General features: G+C 46.4%; 1 protein-coding gene across 5 annotated transcripts in view; it reads right to left on the bottom strand.

The window, feature by feature from the left end:
• spel1 (DNA mismatch repair protein spel1) overlaps window positions 1-23,755 on the bottom strand; it is a 184,347-nt gene that overhangs the window by 137,550 nt on the left and 23,042 nt on the right. For all 5 annotated transcript variants that reach the window (XR_012967616.1, XR_012967615.1, XM_076208394.1 and 2 more), the window contains 4 exons: window positions 23,382-23,495; window positions 11,063-11,230; window positions 8,313-8,495; window positions 2,433-2,673 (listed from right to left, as the gene is read on the bottom strand). Coding sequence is in view for 3 of the 5 variants with exons in the window: in XM_076208394.1 (XP_076064509.1) it covers window positions 2,433-2,673; window positions 8,313-8,495; window positions 11,063-11,230; window positions 23,382-23,495 (706 nt within the window). In the remaining 2 variants the exon portion in view is untranslated. The remainder of the gene's footprint in view (window positions 1-2,432; window positions 2,674-8,312; window positions 8,496-11,062; window positions 11,231-23,381; window positions 23,496-23,755) is intronic.

The following is a 23,755-nucleotide window of genomic DNA, read 5'->3' as shown; positions in this document are numbered from 1 at the left end:
AGGAAGGGTAGTGAATGGTGGGATGAGGAAACAAAGAAGGTTGTAGAAGAGAAGAAGCGAGCTTTCACAGATTGGTTACAAAATAGGACGAGGGAGTCATATCTGAGGTACAAAGAAAAGAAAAGAGAAGTAAAGCAAAAGGTAAAGGAGGCAAAGAGGAGAGCAGATGTGAAATGGGTTAAGAGTATGACAGAAAATTTTGAAAGTAATAAAAAGAAGTTTGTGAAAAAAATGTAGAGAGGAAGAGGAGGCAAATCAAGTAGAGAAGAAAAGGTAAAAGGTGCAGATGGAGAGATGATAATGGAAGAGAAGGCAGTAAGGGGAAGATGGGCAGAATATTTTAGGGAGTTGTTAAATATGAAGGAGGATAGGGAGGGAAAGATTACTGCAGTGAGAAATGCTAAGAAAATGACTGTGATGAGTGAGGAAAATGGAGGAGAAATAAGGAAGGATGAGGTGAAGGCAGTTGATAAGATGATGAAAGCAGGTAAGGCACCTGGTGTGGATGGATGCCATGCAGAATGTCTGAAGAAAGGAGGTACAGTGATGGTGGACTGGATGGTGAGGTTATTTAATGTTTGCTGGAGAGAGGGTAGAGTGCCAGAGGACTGGAGGAGTGCCTGTATAGTTCCTCTTTACAAGGGAAAAGGGGACAAGTGTGAATGTAGTAGTTTCAGAGGGATTAGCTTGTTAAGTGTAGTTGGGAAGGCTTATGGGAAGATCTTGATTGAGAGGATTAGGAGAAGAACAGAGGGGGTAATTGGTGAGGAACAGTGTGGATTTCTGACAGGTAGAGGTTGTGTAGATCAGATCTTTGTGGTAAGACAGATATGTAAGAAAGCTATAGGAAAGGGGAAGGATGTTTTTTGGGCTTTTATGGATCTGGAAAAGGCTTATGATAGGGTAGACAGAAAGGCACTGTGGGAGGTTATGCAGATATATGGGATAGGAGGAAAGCTACTGGGAGCTGTCAAGAGTTTTTATGAGAGTAGTAGAGCTTGCGTCAGGATTAGAAATGGAGAGAGTGAGTGGTTTGAGGTAAAGGTGGGACTTCGTCAGGGTTGCGTTATGTTGCTCTGGCTGTTCAACTTATACATGGATGGGGTAGTGCGAGAGGTAAATGCAAGGGTAGTGGGTCATGGATTGGAGATGGTTAAAGAAAATGGAGAAAAGTGGGAGGTGAGCCAGCTGTTGTTTGCGGACGACACTGCGCTTGTGGCAGGATCAGAGGAGGGATTGGGAAAGTTGGTGACAGAGTTTGGGAGAGTATGTGATAGAAGAAAGCTAGAGTTTGGGAGAGTATGTGATAGAAGAAAGCTAAAGATAAATGTGGGTAAAAGTAAGGTGATGAGATGTACAAGGGGTGAAAGTGGCAGTAGACTGGAAGTGAGCATTAAGGGAGAGCGACTGGAGGAAATGGATAGTTTTAGATACTTAGGTGCAAATGTGGCAGGAAAAGGTGGAGTGAAGGTGGAGGTAGAATGTAGATTGAGAGAAGCGAGTAAATGCCTTGGTGGATTAAAGAGTGTAATGAGGAATAGACATTTGGGAACGGATGCTAAAAGGAGACTGTATGAAGGAGTGATTGTGGCAACAGCACTGTATGGGGCAGAAACATGGAACATAAGAGAGGAAGAGAGAAGGAGTTTGAATGTGTTTGAGATGAGGTGTCTGAGAAGTATGATGGGGGTTACTAGGCTAGATAGAGTGAGAAATGAGGAGGTGAGGAGGAGAACAGGGGTGGAAAGGGAGTTGGGAGATAGGGTTGATGAAAGAGTATTGGGATGGTTTGGACACATGGAAAGAATGAGTGAAGAAAGACTGGTAAAAGAGGTATGGAAGGCAGATGTGGAGGGAGTGAACATGAGGGGACATCCTAGGATGAGGTGGATGGATGGGGTGAAGGGTGCTTTGGGGAAGAGGGGAATGTCTGTTGAGGAAGGACGGGAGAGGACAGAAGACAGGGGTGAATGGAAAATGGTTGTATATGGAGGAGATTGTGATGCATGAGGTGGAATGGGCGGGGTGATGGGGGTGAGGTAGTAGGTGTGAGCAAAATTTGACGCAGCCCGAAGGGATTTCTCCCCGTCTTCTCCTTTTATGCAATGGGGGGTCGGAGAAGGGGGGTCGCCGATTTAATGAAGCGGCCTTGCTATGGATGTGCTGTGTCTTGCGACACTGCTTCTGACCCAGGGCAGTGGACAGGGTGCAGGGATGACCCGTCATCCAGGAGGTGCTAAGATGGGAGGAAGGGTGGAGGGGTGTGGAGTGTATTCAGGGATGGAATGGGTGGGAATGATTTTATGCCTTTTTCTTTTTGGCTACCTCCCTTGTAAGGGGGAAAAAGCCTTGGTATATGTATGTATGTTACCTTATAAAGAGGAAAAGGTATGATGAACATACATACAAGGCAATATGAGTAAGAAACTTACCTATTCTATTTACATCAACAAGTGGTTGCCTCAGCCACTGGGCTAAGAGACGATGTCCTTGTGGAGTGTGACACTTGTCAAGAATACCAAGGATAGTTGTTGTTTTAGATCCTGGTACAGTTTCTCCTGGTATAGGCTCAACATGGAGGGCCTTCTTTGCAGCAGAATTCAGATGCATGTACTGACTCAATTCATATGTTTCCAAGGAAAAATGACCAAAATTTCTTTCATCATTCAAGAGCTGTGGGGGAAAAAAAAGTTATTTGCCAAGGATATAGATTAAGTTGGTAAATGAAGTTGAAGCTAGGTAAGGTAAAAAAATAATAATAATAATAATACATACATATACCAAGGCTTTTTCCCCCTTTCAAGGGAGGTAGCCAAAAAGGGAAAGGCATAAAAACACTCCCACCCATTTCATCCCTAAATACACTCCACACCCCTCCCACCCTCCCTCTCATCTGAGCACCTCCTGGATGACGGGTCATCCCTGCACCTTGCCCACCGCCCTGGGTCAGAAGCAGTGTCGCAAGACACAGCACATCCACAGCAAGGCCGCTTCATTTAATCGGCGACCCCCCCTCTCCGTCCCCCCTTGCATATAAGGAGAGGACGGGGAGAAATCCCTTCGGGCTGCGTCAAAATTTATTCACACATACTACCCCACCCCCCGCCCATTCCTCCTCATGCAATCACAACATCATCCATATACAACCATTCTCCACTCACCTCTGTCTTCCGTCCTCTCCATTCCTTCCTCAACAGACATTCCCCTCTTCCCCAAAGCCCCCTTCACCCCATCCATCCACCTCATCCTAGGACGTCCCCTCATGTTCACTCCCACCACATCTGCCTTCCATACCTCTTTTACTAGTCTTTCTTCACTCATTCTTTCCATGTGTCCAAACCATCATAATATTCGTTCATCAACCCTATCTCCCAGCTCCTTTTTCACCCCTGTTCTCCTCCTCACCTCCTCATTTCTCACTCTATCTAGCCTAGTAACCCCCATCATACTTCTCAGACACCTCATCTCAAACACATTCAAACTCCTTCTCTCTTCTTCTCTTATGTTCCACGTTTCTGCCCCATACAGTGCTGTTGCCACAATCACTCCTTCATACAGTCTCCTCTTCGCATCCATTCCCAAATGTCTATTCCTCATTACACTCTTTAATCCACCAAGGCATTTACTCGCTTCTCTCAATCTACATTCTACCTCCACCTTCACTCCACCTTTTCCTGCTACACTTGCACCCAAGTATCTAAAACTATCCAGTCTACTGCCACTTTCACCCCTTGTACATCTCATCACCTTACTTTTACCCACATTTATCTTTAGCTTTCTTCTATCACATACTCTCCCAAACTCTGCCACCAGCTTCCTCAATCCCTCCTCCGATCCTGCCACAAGCGCAGTGTCGTCCGCAAACAACAGCTGGCTCACCTCCTACTTTTCTCCATTTTCTTTAACCATCACCAATCCCTGACCCACTACCCTAGCATTCACCTCTCGCACCACCCCATCCATGTATAAGTTGAACAGCCAGGGCGACATAACGCATCCTTGACGAAGTCCCACCTTTACCTCAAACCACTCACTCTCTCCATTTCTAATCCTGACGCAAGCTCTACTACTCTCATAAAAACTCTTGACAGCTCCCAAGAGCTTTCCTCCTATCCCATAAATCTGCATAACCTCCCACAGTGCCTTTCTGTCTACCCTATCATAAGCCTTTTCCAGATCCATAAAAGCCCAAAAAACATCCTTCCCCTTTCCTATAGCTTTCTCACATATCTGTCTTATCACAAAGATCTGATCTACACAACCACCTGTCAGAAATCCACACTGTTCCTCACCAATTACTCCTTCTGTTCCTCTCCTAATCCTCTCAATCAAGATCCTCCCATAAGCCTTCCCTACTACACTTAACAAGCTAATCCCTCTGAAACTACTACATTCACACTTGTCCCCTTTTCCCTTGTAAAGAGAAACTATACAGGCACTTCTCCAGTCCTCCGGTACTCTACCCTCTCTCCAGCAAACATTAAATAACCTCACCAACCAGTCCACCATCACTGAACCTCCCTTTTTCAGACATTCTGCATGGCATCCATCCACACCAGGTGACTTACCTGCTTTCATCATCTTAACAACTGCCTTCACCTCATCCTTCCTTATTTCTCCTCCATTCTCCTCACTCATCACTCTCATTTTCTTCGCATTTCCCACTGCAGCTATCTTTCCTTCCCTATCCTCCTTCACATTTAGCAACTCCCTAAAATATTCTGCCCATCTTCCCCTTACTGCCTTCTCTTCCATTATCATCTCTCCATCTGCACCTTTTACCTTTTCTTCCCTACTTGATTCGCCTCCTCTTCCTCTCTAAATTTCTTTCCAAAACATCTTTTTATTACTTTCTAAATTTTCTGTCATTCTGTTACCCCATATCACATCTGCTCTCCTCTTTGCCTCCTTTACCTTTTGCTTTACTTCTCTTTTCTTTTCTTTGTACGTCTCATATGACTCCCCCGTCCTCTTTTGTAACCAATCTGTGAATGCTCGCTTCTTCTCTTCTACAACCTTCTTTGTTTCCTCATCCCACCATTCACTACCCTTTCTTCTATTTCCCCCTGTCCTTCTTGTTCCACACACCATCCTTGCACACTTTAAGACTCCCTCCTTGAACCATCCCCATTCCTCCTCCACACCCATCTCTGCTCCATCCTTTACTCCCTCCCACTCCTCCTTCAGCTTCTTTTCGTACTCCTTCTCCTTTTCCTTTTCATTCAAGGAGTTCACTCTAAGAACCTCCCTACCTTTTGTCCCTTTCCTCTTTCTCCATCTATCCTCCACTCTCAACTTACCTTCCACCAAAAAATTATCTGATATTCCCCCACTCTCTCCCCTTAGCACATGTACATCCTTAACTCTTCCTATCATAATCCTATTTACCACTACATAATCCATTAGCGCTCTATCTACCACCCTTCCCTCCACCACCCTCTCCCATGTGTACTTATGCTTCACTTTCTTCCGAAACACTGTATTTGCTATCATCAACTCTCTTTCTAGACACATTTCCACCATCAACTCTCCACTATGATTCTTTCCTGGAACTCCACACTTCCCAACCACTCCATCGATTGGACCATTTCCTACCCTAGCATTAAGGTCTCCCAGTACTATTACATTGACATTTCTCCCTAAACCCTCTATGCACTCATTTAAATCTATCCAAAAGGCCTCCCTTTCTTCCACGCTCTTCTCACTGCCAGGCCCATATGCACTTACAAAGACCCACATCTCCTTTCCCAGTTTCACCTTCATCCACATTATCCTTGAGGAAACCTCCTTCCACTCCACTACCTGTTTACCTATCTCCTCACTTACTAGAATAGCCACCCCTTCCCTCCCTCGCCCTCTCTTCACTCCTGATAACCTCCCACTTACACTCCCAAACTTACACTCACCCTTCCCTTTCAACTTAGTTTCACTCAAAGCCAACACATCCATCTTTCTTCTCACAAACATACTACCTATCTCTTCCCTTTTACTCTCATCTGTACCACATCCCCGCACATTAAAAGACCCAAACCTTAGGGAATAGGAGATGGGACCCAACAAGCATTGCTCCTTTCCTGTATACTCCCTTACCAGGGAGTTAGCCAAAGTTAAAAGGCATAATTCCACTCCCATCCACCACCCCTTCCTCCCTCTCACCTTGGCTACTCATGGATGATGGCTCATCCCTGCATCCGCCCATCGCCTTGGGTCAGAAGCAATGTAGCAAAACACAGCATGTCTGTATCAAAGCCACTTCAGTCAATCAGCAACCCTCCCCCCTCTGTCACCTCATGCAGAGACATTGAAGATGAAGAGAATACATGGATGGGGTAGTGCAGGAGATAAATGTAAGGGTAATGGGCAGGGGATTGGAGAGGGTAAAAGAAAATGGAGAAAAATGGGAGGTAAGTCAATTGTTGTTTGTTGACGACACTGTGTTTGTGGCAGGATCAGAGGGGGGATTAAGGAAGTTAGTGACAGAGTTTGGGAAGGTGTGTGAGGGAAAGTTGAAGGTGAATGTGGGTAAAAGTAAGGTGATGAGATGTACAAGGGGAGAAGATGGCAGCAAATTGGAAGTGAGCCTTAAAGGAAAGAGGCTGGAAGAAGTGGACAGTTTTAGATGCTTAGGGTCACATGTGGCAGGAAAGTGAGGAGTGGAAGTGGAGGTAGAATGTAGATTGAGAGAAGCAAGTAAGTGCCTTGGAGGACTGAAAAGTGTAATGAGAAATAGACATCTGGGAATGGATGCTAAGAGAAGAATGTATGAAGGAGTGATTGTGCTGACAGCACTGAATGGGTTAGACATTGAACATAGGAGAGGAAGAGTTTAAATGGGTATGAGATGAAATGTCTGAGAAGTATGTTAGGGGGTTGCATGACTGGATAGAGTGAGAAACGAAGTGGTGTGGAGAAGAGCAGGGGTGGAAAAAGAGATGGGATATTGGGTTGATGGAAGAGTATTGGGATGGTTTGGACACATGGAAAGAGTGAAGAAAGATTAGTAAAAGGAGTGTCAAAGGCAGAGATAGATGGAGTGAACATGTGGGGGCGACTGAGGATGAGATGGATGGATGGGGTGAAAAGGGCGCTGAGCAAGAGGGGAATGTCCGTTGAGGAAGGAAAGGGGATGGCAGAAGATATGGGGTGAATGGAGAATGGCTGTGTATAGATCATACTGTGCTGAAGGGAGTGGGTGGGGGATGGGAGGGGGGTTATAGAGTGGTTATGTGTGAATGACATTTTTGACATAGCCCAGGTAAATAAATCTCTCAAACACAACCAGATGAGCAAAGATGAAGAAAAATAAGTACAATAAATACTGAAATAAAATGATATTATATATATCTATCAGGCATATGAATGGGGTCTAGAGAGAGAGAGAGAGAGAGAGAGAGAGAGAGAGAGAGAGAGAGAGAGAGAGAGAGAGAGAGAGAGAGAGAGAGAGAGAGAGAGAGAGAGAGAGTGAAGCGACCATATAGAGGTTGAGTGTGGGAGGGGTGTGCCCCCCCCCACCACAGTATGGACCTTATGCATTTTCTTGCTTTAAATAGTGCAATCTGGTGCATATTGTAGTGAATATCGACCATGAATGGCACAAAATTATTACATGTAACATTTATGAGCTTATACATATATTTTCACACCTTAAAATAAATAAATGAATAAAAAAAAAAAAAAAAAAAAAAAAAAAAAAAAATTATAATAATAAATAAATAAAAACAAAAATAAAGCACCAAACCATGAGAAAAGACTTTTCATATGTGCGCAAATTCACAGAAATGCAGAAATTTCCCATGCCTGATCTATATTCCAAGGGTCTCTTCCCACAAACCCATTCCATCACTTTTGCTTCCCTCTATCTTAGCTCCTCATGGATGAAAGGTTATCCCTGTCTCCTGCCCACTGCCATGATCACAAGTAATTCAGCTAGACACAGCACATCCACATCATGGCTTTTCTTTTTGTAATGACTTTTCAGGCGAGGTTGCTAGCCAATGCCTCTTATGACAACAGGATGGCCCATATGTTCAGGGAAAGTTAAGAATTTAAATAACTGGGATGGTAAAAGAGATTAATGGAGACTGACAAAGAGGAAAGATAATAATTTTAAATGGGCCAGCATTCCCATATAGGAAGAAATTTGTCTCCAATTACAAAAGTATACTACATGAAACTGCTATGAAAAGAAAATTAAAAAAGAACTTACCAAAAAATTACATATATCAACAGGCCCTTTGCCCATAAAAATGAGGTGGCCATACAAAATACAAAATCAGATAATCAAACAAGTAAATAAATGAAGACATATTTACCTCCAGGTACTTGATAAGAGCAGAAAGTGCACCCATTGCTTGCTTCAAATTGAATTCAGGTCTTGAAGCAAGAGCAGCAGATTCCTTCTTTTTCAATAACCGACCAAGATCTTGGGTGACATCTTTGAAAGAGAACTCAACCTTTTTTCTTTCAGTAACCAAGAGATTACTTCGGGAAAGAACCTAAAAAGGAAACAATAATGATTATTATCTCATAACAATACCAAATATGACTAGCTAAAAATAAAACAAACACAACAAATACCAAAAGGCTCTTTCCCACTTATAAGGGGAGTGGCCTAGTCAAGGTATGAACCCATCCCACACTCCTCTGTTGTACCTTCTTTCTTGACACCTTCCACTGTTCAGGTAAGAGCAATGAGGCATGATAGCACCTCCACAGTAGGACCTAACAGCCAAAGCTGGTTTAGCCCCACCACTTGACCCTCCCCTGTCATCCAATTGAGAAATTACAGGTCAGACAAGAAATCCCTTTGAGATGCATCAATTTTTCATCTATTCATAACAACTCTCCACTCACACTTGACTCTTGTCCTCTTCCCTAATTGAAGGAAAATTGAGAGTGCAGGAAAAGTAGAGGAGGAGGAAGAGCAGGAGATAAAAAAAGGTGCTGAGAGTTAACAAACTGAATGAGTGGGAAAAGAAGAAAGACTACCAAAAGCTGAGAGAGGTATGGGAGGTGGCGAGGGAGAGGAAATGCTGGAATAGAAGGTTGGTATGTTTTAATCTCTTCTATATGATGACACCTATGTAGGTGTCATGAGGTATGAGTGGGTATACAAGGATGCCGGCATTGGCGTTCTGATTATATTTATTTTGTAGTTGTAGCTGAATGACTCCCAAATTCTGTGAACTGGCTTGATGGCATTTTCTGTTTATTATTACTCAGTGAAAAAGAATTAATAAATCAGCAGTGACTTTGTTTTATAATGTACGTGTTGTGATAAATCAATGAATCATTGTATATCAGGCATCCGGTGCTGCATATGAGAATTTGACTCCTATTGAAGAGGTTAAGGAGGAAGTGACAAAGTAAGCATATCTGGATTGGTTGCAAAGGTTAAGACCCAGGAAGCATAAGAAAAATACAAGAAAGAAGAAACAAAGCATAAGGTGGAGGAGGTAAAGAGGAGAGATGTAAAACGGGCAGAGCCCTTACATGCCTAAGTGCTCCCCCAGGGCAAAGTGCCGCACCCTGGCAAAGTTCTCAGTGATGGCCCCCTCCCCTATCACCACTTTCCATCTCCACCATCCCTTACAGCCTGTTTTAGGTATTACATACATCATACATATACCAAGGCTTTTTCCCCCTTACAAGGGAGGTAGCCAAAAAGAAAAAGGTATAAAAACCATTCCCACCCATTCCATCCCTATATACACTCCACTCCACCCTCCCTCTTATCTTGGCACCTCCTGGATGATGGGTCATCCCTGCACCTTGTCCACTGCCCTGGGTCAGAGGCAGTGTCGCAAGATACAGCACCTCCACATCAAGGCCACTTCATTAAATCGGCAACCCTCCTCTGTCCCCCCATGCAGAAAAGGAGAAGACGGGGAGAAATCCCTTCGGGTTGTGTCAAAATTTTCTCACACATACTACCTCACCCCCCACCCCATCCCCCACCCATTCCACCTCATGCATCACATCATCATCCATATACAACCATTCTCCATTCACCCGTCTTCTGTCCTCTCCCGTCCTTCCTCAACAGACATTCCCCTCTTCCCCAAAGCCCCTTTCACCCCATCCATCCATCTCATCCTAGGACACCCCCTCATGTTCACTCACTCCACATCTGCCTTCCATACCTCTTTTACTAGTCTTTCTTCACTCATTCTTTCCATGTGTCCAAACCATCCTAATACTCTTTCATCAACCCTATTTCCCAACTCCCTTTCCACCCATGTTCTCCTCCTCACCTCCTCATTTCTCACTCTATCTAGCCTAGTAACCCCCATCATACTTCTCAGACACCTCATCTCAAACACATTCAAACTCCTTCTCTCTTCCTCTCTTATGTTCCATGTTTCTGCCTCGTACAGTGCTGTTGGCACAATCATTCCTTCATACAGTCTCCTCTTAGCTTCCATTCCCAAATGTCTATTCCTCATTACACTTTTTAATCCACCAAGGCATTTACTCACTTCTCTCAATCTACATTCTACCTCCACCTCCACTCCACCCTTTCCTGCCACATTTGCACCCAAGTATCTAAAACTATCAATTTCCTCCAGTCGCTCTCCCTTAATGCTCACTTCCAGTCTGCTACAACTATAAAATAAAGTTGATGCTAGCATCCTTGTATGCCCCACTAAGAGCTTATGACACTTACATTGGCATCATCGTATTCAAGAGGTTAATATATACATATATAGGAGGTGCTAAGATGGGAGGGAGGGTGGAGGGGTGTGGAGTGTTTTCAGGGATGGAATGGGTGGGAATGATTTTATGCCTTTTCCTTTTTGGCTACCTCCCTAGTAAGGGGGAAAAAGCCTTGGTATATATATATATAAATATATATATATATATATATATATATATATATATATATATATATATATATATATATATATATACGCACACACATATGGAGCAGACAAGAACATCATTCCTTCATCCATTTGCACTCTCCATTCAACCCAATCATTTCAATTCTCTTGTCCTTGCTCAATATAGCATGAAAGCCTAAGGTGACAGGACTGCAATTATGAAATAAAATTTCACCTACCTGCTTGATTTTAACTCCATCTGGTCCAAGGTCTCCTGAGGGCAAAATACATTCCTTTGGGTCTAGATGGACAATTAGGGCTTCCAGATTGCTAAATGTATCACCATCATTAAATTCAGAGACAGTCATAAATCTTCCCGAAACATCTGTGTAGGCTGTTCCAACAACCTAGAGGAAGAAAAAATAAATAAATAAATAAATAAATACATCAATCCATTACAATTTGTCAAATACATCAAGAACAAATCAGTCAATTTGTTACTCCAGGTTTTTCTAGCAGGAGACCCATGCCTCCCAAGTAACCAGCGATAGTCAATGGACTGGTTCACAAGTCCTCATGAAAAATATATTGTTGTCAGGCCAAGGCTAATGCAAGGCAAATCAAAATGAGATGCTCAATGTCTTCCATGTAAATACTGCTTCTGGTTTGCATATGGCTTGGCCTATTCTGCGGAGGCACCGTTTTAAAATCAGATGGTTGTCTGAACACACACGCATGCCAACCTCTACTCCAGCGGTCTGAGTTTGAATCCCACCCAGGACTGAAATAATTTCAGTATCACTGCACTGAGAGGCAGCACTCCAACTCTCATGGGTGGGGAGTTTTGTATTTACCTAGTTGTATCTTATGGGAAGGGGAGCTATGCTCGTGGTGTACCGTCTTTGTATCTTGCCGTGTTCAGTTTGTTCTTAAATTCTTGAATGTTTTTTGCACACACTATTGTTTTGTCCAGTTTGTTCCAGATATTTATCACTATGTGGAAAACTTTTTTTCTTCTATAACTATCCATTCCGATTTTTTTTTTTATGTCCTCGTGTTTCTCTTGTCCCAATTTAATAAGTCTTTTCTATCAAGGACTTCTGCGCCTTTCATGATTCTGTAGATGGTCAGTAGGTCACTTCTTTCCCTTCTTTGTTCCAAAATCGGTAATTTCAATTTAGCCAGTCTCACCTATGACAGGCTTGAAAGTGTTGGGGGGGATTTCTGTGGTTGCTCTCTAGGTTCTTTCAATTTTCTTTATATTCTTTTTGGTACTGGGTGACCATAGTGTCACAGTATACTCTAGACTAGGCCTTATTAGTGACTAATATTTTTTTAATAATTTCTTCATCTAAATAGGTAACATCCAACTTTATTGATCTTAACAAGTTACAGGATTCTCCGATGATGTTGTTTGTTTATAAGCGGACAAGTCATTTGAGATAATTACTCCCACGGCTTTTTCAGATCCCATTTTCTTTACTTCCTTTGTTCCAATTTTGTATTGGACGCAGTGTCGTCCGCAAACAATAACTGGTTCACCCCCCCACTTTTCTCCATTTTCTTTAAAAATCTCTAATCCCTGACCCACTACCCTCACATTTACCTCTCACACCACCCCATCCATGTATAAGTTGAACAGTCAGGTGACATAACACATCCCTGACAAAGTCCCACCTTTACCTCGAACCACTCACTCTCTCCATTTCTAATCCTGACACATACTGTACTACATACATACACATACCATGGCTTTTTCCCCCTTACAAGGGAGGTAGCCAAAAAGAAAAAGGCATAAAATCATTCCCACCCATTCCATCCCTGAATACACTCCATACCCCTCCACCCTCCCTCTCATCTTAGCACCTCCGGATGACGGGTCATCCCTGCACCTTGTCCACTGCCCTGGGTCAGAGGCAGTGTCACAAGACACAGCACATCCACAGCAAGGCCGCTTCATTAAGTCCACGACCCCCCCTTTCTGTCCCCCCATGCAGAAAAGGAGAAGACGGGGAGAAATCCCTTCGGGCTGCGTCAAATTTTGCTCACACATACTACCTCACCCCCCATCCCCCCACCCATTCCACCTCACGCATCACATCATCATCCATATACAACCATTCTCCATTCACCCCTGTCTTCTGTCCTCTCCCGTCCTTCCTCAACAGACATTCCCCTCTTCCCCAAAGCCCCCTTCACCCCATCCATCCACCTCATCCTAGGACATCCCCTCATATTCACTCCCTCAACTTCTGCCTTCCATACCTCTTTTACTAGTCTTTCTTCACTCATACTCTACTATTCGCATAAAAACTCTTGACAGCTCCTAGTAGCTTTCCTCCTATCCCATATATCTGCAGTACCTCCCACAGTGCCTTCCTGTCTACCCTGTCGTAAGACTTTTCCAGATCCATAAAAGCCCAAAAAACAGCCTTCCCCTTTCCTATAGCTTTATCACATATCTGTCTTACCACAAAAATCTTATCTACACAACCTCTACCTGTCAGAAATCCACACTGCTCCTCACCAATTACTCCCTCCATTCCTCTCCTAATCATCTCAATCAAGATCCTCCCATAAGCCTTCCCAACTACACTTAACAAGCTAATCCCTCTGAAACTACTACACTCACACTTGTCCCCTTTTCCCTTGTAAAGTGGAACTATACAGGCACTCCTCCAGTGCTCTACCCTCTCTCCAGCAAACGTTAAATAACCTCACCATCCAGTCCACCATCACTGTACCTCCTTTTTTTAGACATTCTGCACGGCATCCATCCACACCAGGTGCCTTACCTGCTTTCATCATTTTAACAACTGCCTTTACTTCATCCTTCCTTATTTCTTCTCCATTTTCCTCACTCATCACTGTCATTTTCTTAGCACTTCCCACTGCAACAATCTTTCCCTCCCTATCCTCCTTCACGTTTAGCAACTCCCTAAAATACTCTGCCCATCTTCCCCTTACTGCCTTCTATTCCATTATCATCTCTCCATCTACACCTTTTACCTTTTCTTCTCTACTTGATTCACCTTCTGTTCCTCTCTTAATTTCTTTCTAATTTTATATTGGCCTGATACTCTATTTTTACTTTTTCCAAATTCCATTATACTACATTTCTTGATGTTGAAGTTGACTTCACACTTTTGACTCCATTCCCAGACTTTATCCAGGTCTTTTTGTAGCAATTTACAATCTCCCTCTGTACTTACTCTCTTTAATAGTTTTGCATCATCTGCAAAGAAGTTCATATAACATTCCACACCTTCATCCTTGACATATATATGACAAACATTATCAGAGCCAATAGAGAACCTTGTGGGACTCCACTTATCATTTCTTCCCAGGTCAAGTTCTTGTCTCCAAGTACCACCCTCATTTTTCTCCTGTTCAAGAAATCTTCCATCCAACAAATTTGGATGGAAGGTTTACAGGAACTGCAGTTCAAATGTAGGTTTACAGGAACTGCACTGTGTAGGTCAACCTTCCTCTTCCAGACTCCTTGCTTCTTATGTTTTTTTGATAAGTGGTCAGCTATATGGTGAATGCGTTCTTGTATGAGAATGATTTTTTTTTTCTTAGAAATTTCTTTCCAATATTAGGGTGTCTTCCAAGATGCAGTGTCTCGTTAGCCTTAAAATATGGTACGTGCTTCTCAGTCTACATTCTACCTCTACCTCCACTCCTCCCTTTCCCACCACATTCATACCGAAGTATCTAAAGCTATCCACTTTCTCCAGTCTTTCTTCTCTATTACTCACTTCAAATTTGATGCCATCCTCTCCCCTTGTACATCTCACCACCTTACTTTTACCCACATTTATCTTCAACTTCATTCTTTCACGCATCTTCCCAAGCTCCATCACTACCTTCCTTAATCCCTATTCTGATTCTGCTACTAGTGCAGTATTCTCAGAAAACAACAACTGGCTTATATCCCATTTTCTTTAACCATCTCCAATCCCTAGCTCATAACCTTTGCATTTACCTCTAACACCACCTTATCCATGTATACATTGAAAAGCCATGGTGAAGCCCACCTTTACCTAAAAGCACTCGCTCTCTCCATTTCTAATTCTAACACAAAGCCCATCAATCACATAAAAACTCTTCACTGCTCTCAACAGCTTTCCTCCCATCCCATATATCTGCAATATGTAATTTTCGCAGGAAAATTAATTTTTCCCTGATACAAACCTGAGGTACTCCTTACCCAAGGATTACTTCGCGTAAGCCAAAGTTTCTACCGCTAACACTGTGTGTTGTTTGAAAAACACCTCACTCCGTGGGTCTGGGCAACCATTATCCTCGGTAAGGGGCCCTCCTGGGGCAAGGGGGCCCCCCCTTCCCCCACAAGCATAGGCCGCTAAGCACCATTGTCTGAGCCAGGTATGAAATTAATCACAAGGTTTGACAGGCCAGGTAGAAGGAGGGTATGAGGAGGGCCATTAGAGGCAAGGAGTACCTCAGGTTTGTATCAGGGAAAAATTAATTTTCCTGCGAAGATTACATTTGTTCCGAAGAATACAAACTCTTCGGTACTCCTTACCCAAGGAGACTCGGACTTAGGAGGGAAGGAAGTAGTTATCTAGCCTGGGAAACCTCCGTAAGGAAAAAATTTGTGTGCTAAGACCTACGTTGACCAGACCCTTATACATTTCCCTAAACTGTGAAGGGCACCTAGTTCTGTTCCCAGGAATGGAGACAGACAGGGTATACTCACTTTGTACCACTTGCAGGGCTTGAATTGATTCCCTTGGAATGCTTGAGAGCCTTTGGTGCGGTAAGGGAATGTAGGAATATGAGAAGGACTTTGGATAGGTATCACAGTGGTTGCCGAACCAGAACCTAGATGAGGTTTCAAGGTTGGCTGTGTGCCATTGGTAAGGGGTATGTCATCTCAGGACTTCCTGGGCGGCCACTATGGGACCCAGAGAGAAGGTCCCTAAGGATTCCCACATGACTTCTTTGAGGTAAAAGGAAGTGAACGTAGTCTGGGACTTCCATATACCTGCTTGAAGGACCTGGTTGACCGACAGGATCTTTCGGAAGGCTAGGGAGGTCCCTAATGCCCTGAGGTCATGAGCTTTTGCTCTAGGGCAATCCGTGGGGCTCATGGTGTAGGCCCTGCAGATGACTTCCTTGATCCAGTAAGAAATGGAAGTCTTAGTGACGGGCTTGGGCTTACCCCTGGAAGAGACGAACAATCTTGGCAAGTCTGGTCTAAGATGCTTAGTCCTCCTGAGGTAGGTACGGATAGCACGTACCGGGCATAGTACCATTTCTGCATGTTCGCTCCCTACAAAGTCGTATAAGGAAGGGATACTAAAGGACCAGAATCTGGGGTCGGCTTTGGCCGGATCCTGGTTTTTGGCAATGAATTGGGGCAGAAAAGTGAAGGAGACCTCTTGCCATCCTTTCGAGTGGGCGACTCGATAAGAGATGGCATGTAACTCCCCGACCCTCTTGGAAGACGCAAGGGCCAAGAGAAAAACTGTCTTCAAGGTGAGGTCCTTCAAATGAGCATCTCGAAGGGGCTCGTAAGGGGGACCCCGCAGAGAATTCAGGACTAATGCCACATCCCACGGAGGAGAAGTGATCTCCCTGGGGGGGCATGATTTTCTGAAATGTCTGAAGAGCATGGAAATCTCTGGGGACAGGGCCAGATCCATGTCCTTCAGAGAAAACACCTGATTAAGAGCTGCCCTATAGCCCTGCACTGCCGAGAGGGAGATCTTCTTGGACTTCCGGAGGAAGTGGAAGGAGGAGGCAATCTGAGGAATGGTGGCTTGATCTGGGATTATTGCCCGGGAGTGGCACCATTCTGCAAAGGCATTCCATTTCCCTTGATAAAGGGTAGCTGAGGAAGAGCGAATAGGGGAGGACATGTCTTCCACCACTTCTTTGGGGAAACCCTTCTCTAGGAGGATCCGGACCATAGTCTGAACACGTGAAGTGCCAGAGCTGATGGGTTCTTGTGCCAGGCCCCGTTGACTGGTTGATGTAGAAGGTCGGATCTTCCCTGAAGGGCCAGGGGCTCCTCCACCGCTAGCTCGAGGGCGTCTGGAAACCATGGGGCTTCCGGCCACCAGGGAGCGATCAAAGTCATCCGAAGGTTGGATGCATTTCGTACTCTCTGGAGCACCTTCTGGAGCAAGGGAAACGGTGGGAAAGCGTAGGTGTCGAGGTTGTCCCAACTTTGCAGAAGAGCATCCTCTCCTGCTGCCAGCGGATCTGGGAGAGGGCTGAAATATACTGGGAGCTGGTGATTCCATCTGGTGGCGAAAAGGTCTACCAGAGGGGAGCCCCATTTGTTAATGAGGAAGGTCGCCACTTCCGGATGGAGGGACCACTCCGTGCTGAGTACCTGATTCCTTCTGCTGAGGTGGTCCGCCCAGACATTCTTCTTCCCTGGGATGTAGCAAGCTCTGAGTGCCACTTGGAGATTCTTGGCTAAATGGAGGATGTCCATAGTGAGATGGCAGAGGTCCTGGGAGACTGTGCCACCCTGCTTGTTCAGGTAGGCTACTACCGAGGAATTGTCCGACATGATGCCCACAACTTTCCCCGAGATCTGATCCGAAAAGTGACGGAGAGCCAGCAGTACCGCTTTCAACTCTAGCCAGTTGATATGGGCCGTCCGCTCGACTGTGGACCAGGAACCACTGACGTGATCGTCGTTGAGGTGGGCCCCCCAGCCCTCCTTGGAGGTGTCGGAGAAGAGGAGGACTTCGGGGAGAGATGGGCCGAGGGGCATCCCCCCGAGCAGGTTGCACGGGTCCTTCCACCAGAGAAGAGAGTCCTTGACTGCTCTGGTAAGGGTGATGTGTTGGCGGGTTTGACCCCTTAGCGGGGACCACTGGGACTTGAGGAGCCACTGTAGAGGTCGCATTCGTAGTCTGCTCCTGGGAATTAACCTCTCGACGGAGGCCATATGGCCCAGGAGGACTTGGCACTGTTTCGCCGTCAGGAACCCGGTTGATAGTGCTTGTACGACAAGAGAAGTGAGATTCCGGATTCTCTTCTCTGCTGGGAAGGCCTTCATGAGGGAGGAGTCCAGAACCATACCCAGGTATGTGACTCTCTGTCGTGGGATGAAATCCGACTTCGTCTGGTTGACTATAGAGCCCAATTTGCGGATGAAGGCTAGGACCGTTCCCAGGTGGTCGCGGCATAGCTGGGCGGACTGTGCCAGGATCAGCTAATCGTCCAGGTAACGGAGTAGGCGAATTCCTCTGGAGTGGGACCACACTGAGACGAGTTTGAACACTGTGGTGAAGACTTGGGGTGCTGTGGAGAGGCCGAAGCATAGGCAGGTGAATTGAAAGGTGGTGCCCTTGTGGACGAAGCAGAGGAATTTTCTGGATGAGGGATGTACAGGTATTTGGAAATAGGCGTCCTGGAGGTCCAGCGACACCATGAAGTCCCCTTCCCTGATAGACGCCCTTACAGCCTCTGGGGTGTCCAACCGGAACTTCGTCAGGGAAAGGAACTTGTTGAGAGGAGACAGATCGATGACTGGTCTCCACCCCCCTGTTGCCTTTGCTACGAGGAATAGCCTTGAGTAGAACCCCGGGTCTGGAGTCGAGACTTCTTCGAGAGCTCCTTTCTGGAGCAGAGCGGAGATTTCCTCCGCTAGGGCCCGCCCGCGATCCGAGTCCGGATGGTAGTTGCTGACTTGGATGGGATAGGGGGAGAGGCTGGGGAAGGTGTGAAAAGGAAGGTGATAACCTGCCTTGATGACCTGGATGGTCCAGTCCTCCGCCCTGGCAACCTCCCATTCTCTCCAGTAGAGAGAGAGGCAACCTCCTATCCTGTGCGGGAGGGCAGGCGAGTTCCTAGAATTTCCTGCGTTGGGGTCCGGAGCCTCTATGGTGTTTGCGCCCCTGTTCTCTATTGGGAAAGGGGCGGGGCTTTCCTGTCTGGGCTTTCGACTTCGAATGGGGGTGGGGCCTGTCTTCCCGCTTAGGAAAAGGAAAAGACTGCCTCTGCGTCTGAGAGGACCGAGGTGTCAATGGGGGGGGTGGTTCTTGGCCTCGAGCTAGGGATGGCTGTTCTCTCGATGGCTCTGTTGTGCAGCAACTGGTTTGCGTTATTGATTGCCGAGTCCACCATATCTGGGGGAATCAGCGTGTGGGTGAGAAGGGGGGCCCTCCTCAAAGGAGCAAAAACCTCCATGAGGAGGGGGTCACTGGGGTCCCCGAGGATGGTGTCTCTCCTGCGGGACTCGAAGTTGGGACTCGAAGTTGGCCCAGGACGTTGAGAGACAGGAGGCCTGATGCTTCAGGGCTCTGCTCGCGCTTGTCAATAGAGCCTGGAGGTCGCATTCTTCCTGGGGTTGGAGTTTGGGTAAGAACTCCCTTGCCGAGGCAAGGAGGCATTCTAGCCAGGAGTTCACCGCCAGGGACAGCGCCAGTGATTGAATGTGGTCGCTGACTTCCCTGCTGGAGAGGAGGACGCTTCTTCTGCGCAGCGATTCCGCGTCCGCTTTAACCAGCTCTGGTAACCTCGCCGGGATCGAGGCTTCTTTGAGGGTTGACCCCGATGGGGTGTAGAAGCGCTTCTGGTGTTCCACTGGAACCGAAAGCCAGCGCGCCTTCTCGGTTGTCCTTTTTGTGAGAGCGTCGGAGGCCTGGGCCATGGCTCTCGCTGTCTGCGTACTCCATGGAAGGTGGAGTGGAGGAGGCTGTGCTTTCCGAGAGTTGGCCGTCATAAAGATCTCAGACTCGAATGTGGCTTCCTCTTCTTTCGGGGGGCCCAGTCGATTCACCCTCCGAACTCTCACGAGGACGTCTGAGAAGGAAGGTTGGACCACCATCGGGGATTCCAACTGGGAAACGGGAGGGGAAAGGGAGCGTGTCCCCCCCCCCCTACGGCGCTGTGGACATCGTCGTAGGAGGGGTCTGCACGGTCAGAGAGGAACCTCGCGCTTCCATCATCGTCACTGATGGGTTCAGGGGGGTTCTGATCAAGTGGAAGGTGGTCGAGGGGGGCCCTTGGGGGCGGTGACTCCTGATGAGCTTCCGAGCGGTGCACGCACCGCGCTTGAGAAGCACGGAAAAATTCCCGTTGTTCCTCCATCTGTTCCTTCAGTGTAGTGAAGAGTGAACAGAGAGTGGGGAGGAGGTCCGGGGAATGCCCGTTTGGTGAGTCCCACCTGGGTGCGGATGGTCCGGGAGACTGCCTTCTCTGGACGAGGAGGGGTCACCTGCGACTAACGCGCGCGTGGGTACACCTCGGGCCTCCTGCCCCCCAGGCATAGAAAGGGTTCCGTGGATGACCCGGCTCGTCTTACGATGGGAGGAAGGTGGACTGCGGGACTCCCGAGGAGGAGGAGAGGCCGAAGCGCTCGTCGGCTCCAAAATCGGGTCCTTTGTCCGTGGGGGGGGGGGGTGAGCTTCCGGGCAGTGTCACGGGGGGGCCGCCTGCGGACGCATCCGGGAAAAAGCTCGTACTCGGGGGATAGTTCGCGGGGGCCAGAGGCGCATGCCCGTCGAAGCTAACCGCCTTGGGTGATGGAATAGGAGGTAATTTGGCTTGAGACTGACTCGAGGTAGCCGTTGTACAACCTTTCTGTCTACTACGTTTTGGAGGAGGGGGAGAACTGCCCTTGTCCTCCGCCAGCACAGCCGCCTTCTCTTTGTTTCGGGTGAGCGGGGAAGGGATCTTCCCTGCACGCGTACTTCGTTCTTTGCCTGCACTTTCTTGTGAGCATGAAAATACGCGGACCACTGTTTATCGTCCCAGTGAGCGCACGTAGTACATGGGGATGAAGGGGAACACTCCATCTTCCTACAGTGGATACACCAAATGTGTGGATCTACGGGTGCTGGCGGGAGAGCAGCCCGGCAGAGAAAGTCGCCGTGGGCGAAGGCACACATCCTATTGCGAACAACAACACTATGACCAGATTCCATACTTACAGAGAAGCGTAGAATACTCGGTGGAGGTTAAGGAGAGGAACGGGGATAGGAAGAGGGTGCGCAAGCACTTCCAGGCGGCGGGATGGCGTCGATGCAGGACGCTCAAACACAAAGGAAGCCGTTGGAAGGTTGGAGATGGCCGAAGCAGGGTGCCCTAATGTCGTCACAATCTCAAGAGGCCGGGAATTGGGCCGATTGGGAAACGTGGAATACGCAAGGGCAAGCACCGCACTATAACTGGAGGGAATACCGTTCCCCGACCGCACTTCGAAATTGTTAGCTGGTAATGTGAGAGATGTTGACTCTATCCGTACTGCAAAGACAATGGAGCTTAGCGGCCTATGCTTGTGGGGGAAGGGGGGGCCCCCTTGCCCCAGGAGGGCCCCTTCCCGAGGATAATGGTTGCCCAGACCCACGGAGTGAGGTGTTTTTCAAACAACACAGTGTTAGCGGTAGAAACTTTGGCTTACGCGAAGTAATCCTTGGGTAAGGAGTACCGAAGAGTTTGTATTCTTTGGAACAAACCTCACACAGTGCCCCCTGTCTATCCTGTCATAAGCCTTTTCCAAATCCATAAAGGCCCAAAAACATCCCCTGTTCCCATAGCTTTCTCAAACATCTGCCCCACCACAAAAATCTGATCCATGCAACCTACCTGTCCTAAATCCATACTCCTCACCAACCACTCCCTTTGTTCCTCTCCCAATCAGAACCCTCCCATAAGCCTTCCCAACTACACTCTCAACAAAGTGATCCCTCCTAAACTACTACACTCACACTTGTACAGTGGAACTATCCAGGTATTCCTTCAGTCCTCCAGCACTCTACCCTCTTTTAGACAAACATTAAACAATCTCACCAGCCAGTCCACCACTGCTGTGCCCCACTCTTTTAGACACTCTGCATGACACCCATCCAACTCAGGTGTTTTTTACTTGCTCTCATCATTTCAATAACTGCTTTCATCTCATCTTTTCTTATTTCTCCTTCATTTTCCTCATTCATCATTGTGATTTTCTTAGAGCTTACCACTGCAATTACCTTTCCCTCCCATCCTCCTTCACATTCAACAACTCCCCAAAATACTCCACCGATCTTCCTCTTACCACCATCTCCTCCATTATCATCTCTCCTTCTGCACATTCTACCACCTCTTCATTTGATTTGCCTCCCCTTCCTCTCTCAATTCCCTTCTAAAACTTTTTTTATTATCTTCAATACTTTCTTGTCATACTCCTCCCCCATTTCACATCTGCTCTCCTCTTTGCCACCTCCATCCCAAGCTTACCTCTCTTCTTTTTTCCTTGTACCCCTCATATGATTTTCTCATCCTACTTTGCAACCAATCTGTAAATGCTCATTTCTTCTCTTCTACAACCTTCTCTGCTTCATCATAAAATAAATACATACATACATATACCAAGGCTTTTTCCCCCCTTCTCATCTGAGCACCTCCTGGATGACGGGTCATCCCTGCACCTTGCCCACCGCCCTGGGTCAGAAGCAGTGTCGCAAGACACAGCACATCCACAGCAAGGCTGCTTCATTTAATCGGCGACCCCCCCTCTCCGTCCCCCTTTGCATATAAGGCGAGGACGGGGAGAAATCCCTTCGGGCTGCGTCAAAATTTACTCACACATACTACCCCACCCCCCCGCCCATTCCTCCTCATGCAGTCACAACATCATCCATATACAGCCATTCTCCACTCACCTCTGTCTTCCGTCCTCTCCCTTCCTTCCTCAACAGACATTCCCCTCTTCCCCAAAGCCCCCTTCACCCCATCCATCCACCTCATCCTAGGACATCCCCTCATGTTCACTCCCTCCACATCTGCCTTCCATACCTCTTTTACTAGTCTTTCTTCACTCATTCTTTCCATGTGTCCAAACCATCCTAATATTCTTTCATCAACCCTATCTCCCAAATCCTTTTTTACCCCTGTTCTCCTCCTCACCTCCTCATTTCTCACTCTATCCAGCCTAGTAACCCCCATCATACTTCTCAGACACCTCATCTCAAACACATTCAAACTCCTTCTCTCTTCTTCTCTTATGTTCCACGTTTCTGCCCCATACAGTGCTGTTGGCACAATCACTCCTTCATACAGTCTCCTCTTCGCATCCATTCCCAAATGTCTATTCCTCATTACACTCTTTAAACCACCAAGGCATTTACTCGCTTCTCTCAATCTACATTCTACCTCCACCTTCACTCCACCTTTTCCTGCTACACTTGCACCCAAGTATCTAAAACTATCCACTTCCTCCAGTCGCTCTCCCTTAATGTTCACTTCCAGTCTACTGCCACTTTCACCCCTTGTACATCTCATCACCTTACTTTTACCCACATTTATCTTTAAAGTAATTAAATAAATATGGAGCTTAGGCATGGGATGGTCACTAACCTTAATCTGTGTTTATAGTAAACTTACCACATGACTCTTTGAAGATCTCCTAACTTGGTTTGATTACTGGAGCAATATTCAAATATAAAAGAAATCGCTTATGGAACAAAGGTTTGAATGTTGAATTGTTTGAACATAGGATCATTCGAATATAGATGGTCCACTGTACTTTTACCCACCACTGCTAGGACATCTATTTTTGAGCAGTAAAGGAAATAAAAGACTTACCCGCTGACCATCTTCATTTGCAGTCTTTATGGCAAGAACACCTGTACTAATGGTCTGCTCATTGTTCATACCAAAAAGAACATCTTCAAACTGCATAAGGTTTCCTGGAGAAGCCTGTGAAGATAAAATACAGTATTTGAGTACCCTCTCAGGACTCCTTATCATTGCTATGTTAAACATATACATACATAAATATATCTATGTACCTAGTTGTATCTTATGGGAAGGGGCTATGCTCATGGCATCCCTCAGCCAAATGACAACAATGGACACTCCAACAAACTGGTTTACCAAAAGATTGGTCAATGAATGGAACAGACTTAGTAACCATGTAGTGAGCATTTAAACTATTGGTTGTTTTAAGAAAAAGTTAA

Source organism: Oratosquilla oratoria, chromosome 25, assembly GCF_046742065.1.
Source record: "Oratosquilla oratoria isolate Oo_2021 chromosome 25, ASM4674206v1, whole genome shotgun sequence".
Lineage (NCBI taxonomy): Eukaryota > Metazoa > Arthropoda > Malacostraca > Stomatopoda > Squillidae > Oratosquilla > Oratosquilla oratoria.
Note: the sequence above shows the minus strand (reverse complement) of the source record. Positions and strands in the feature narration are given on the sequence as shown.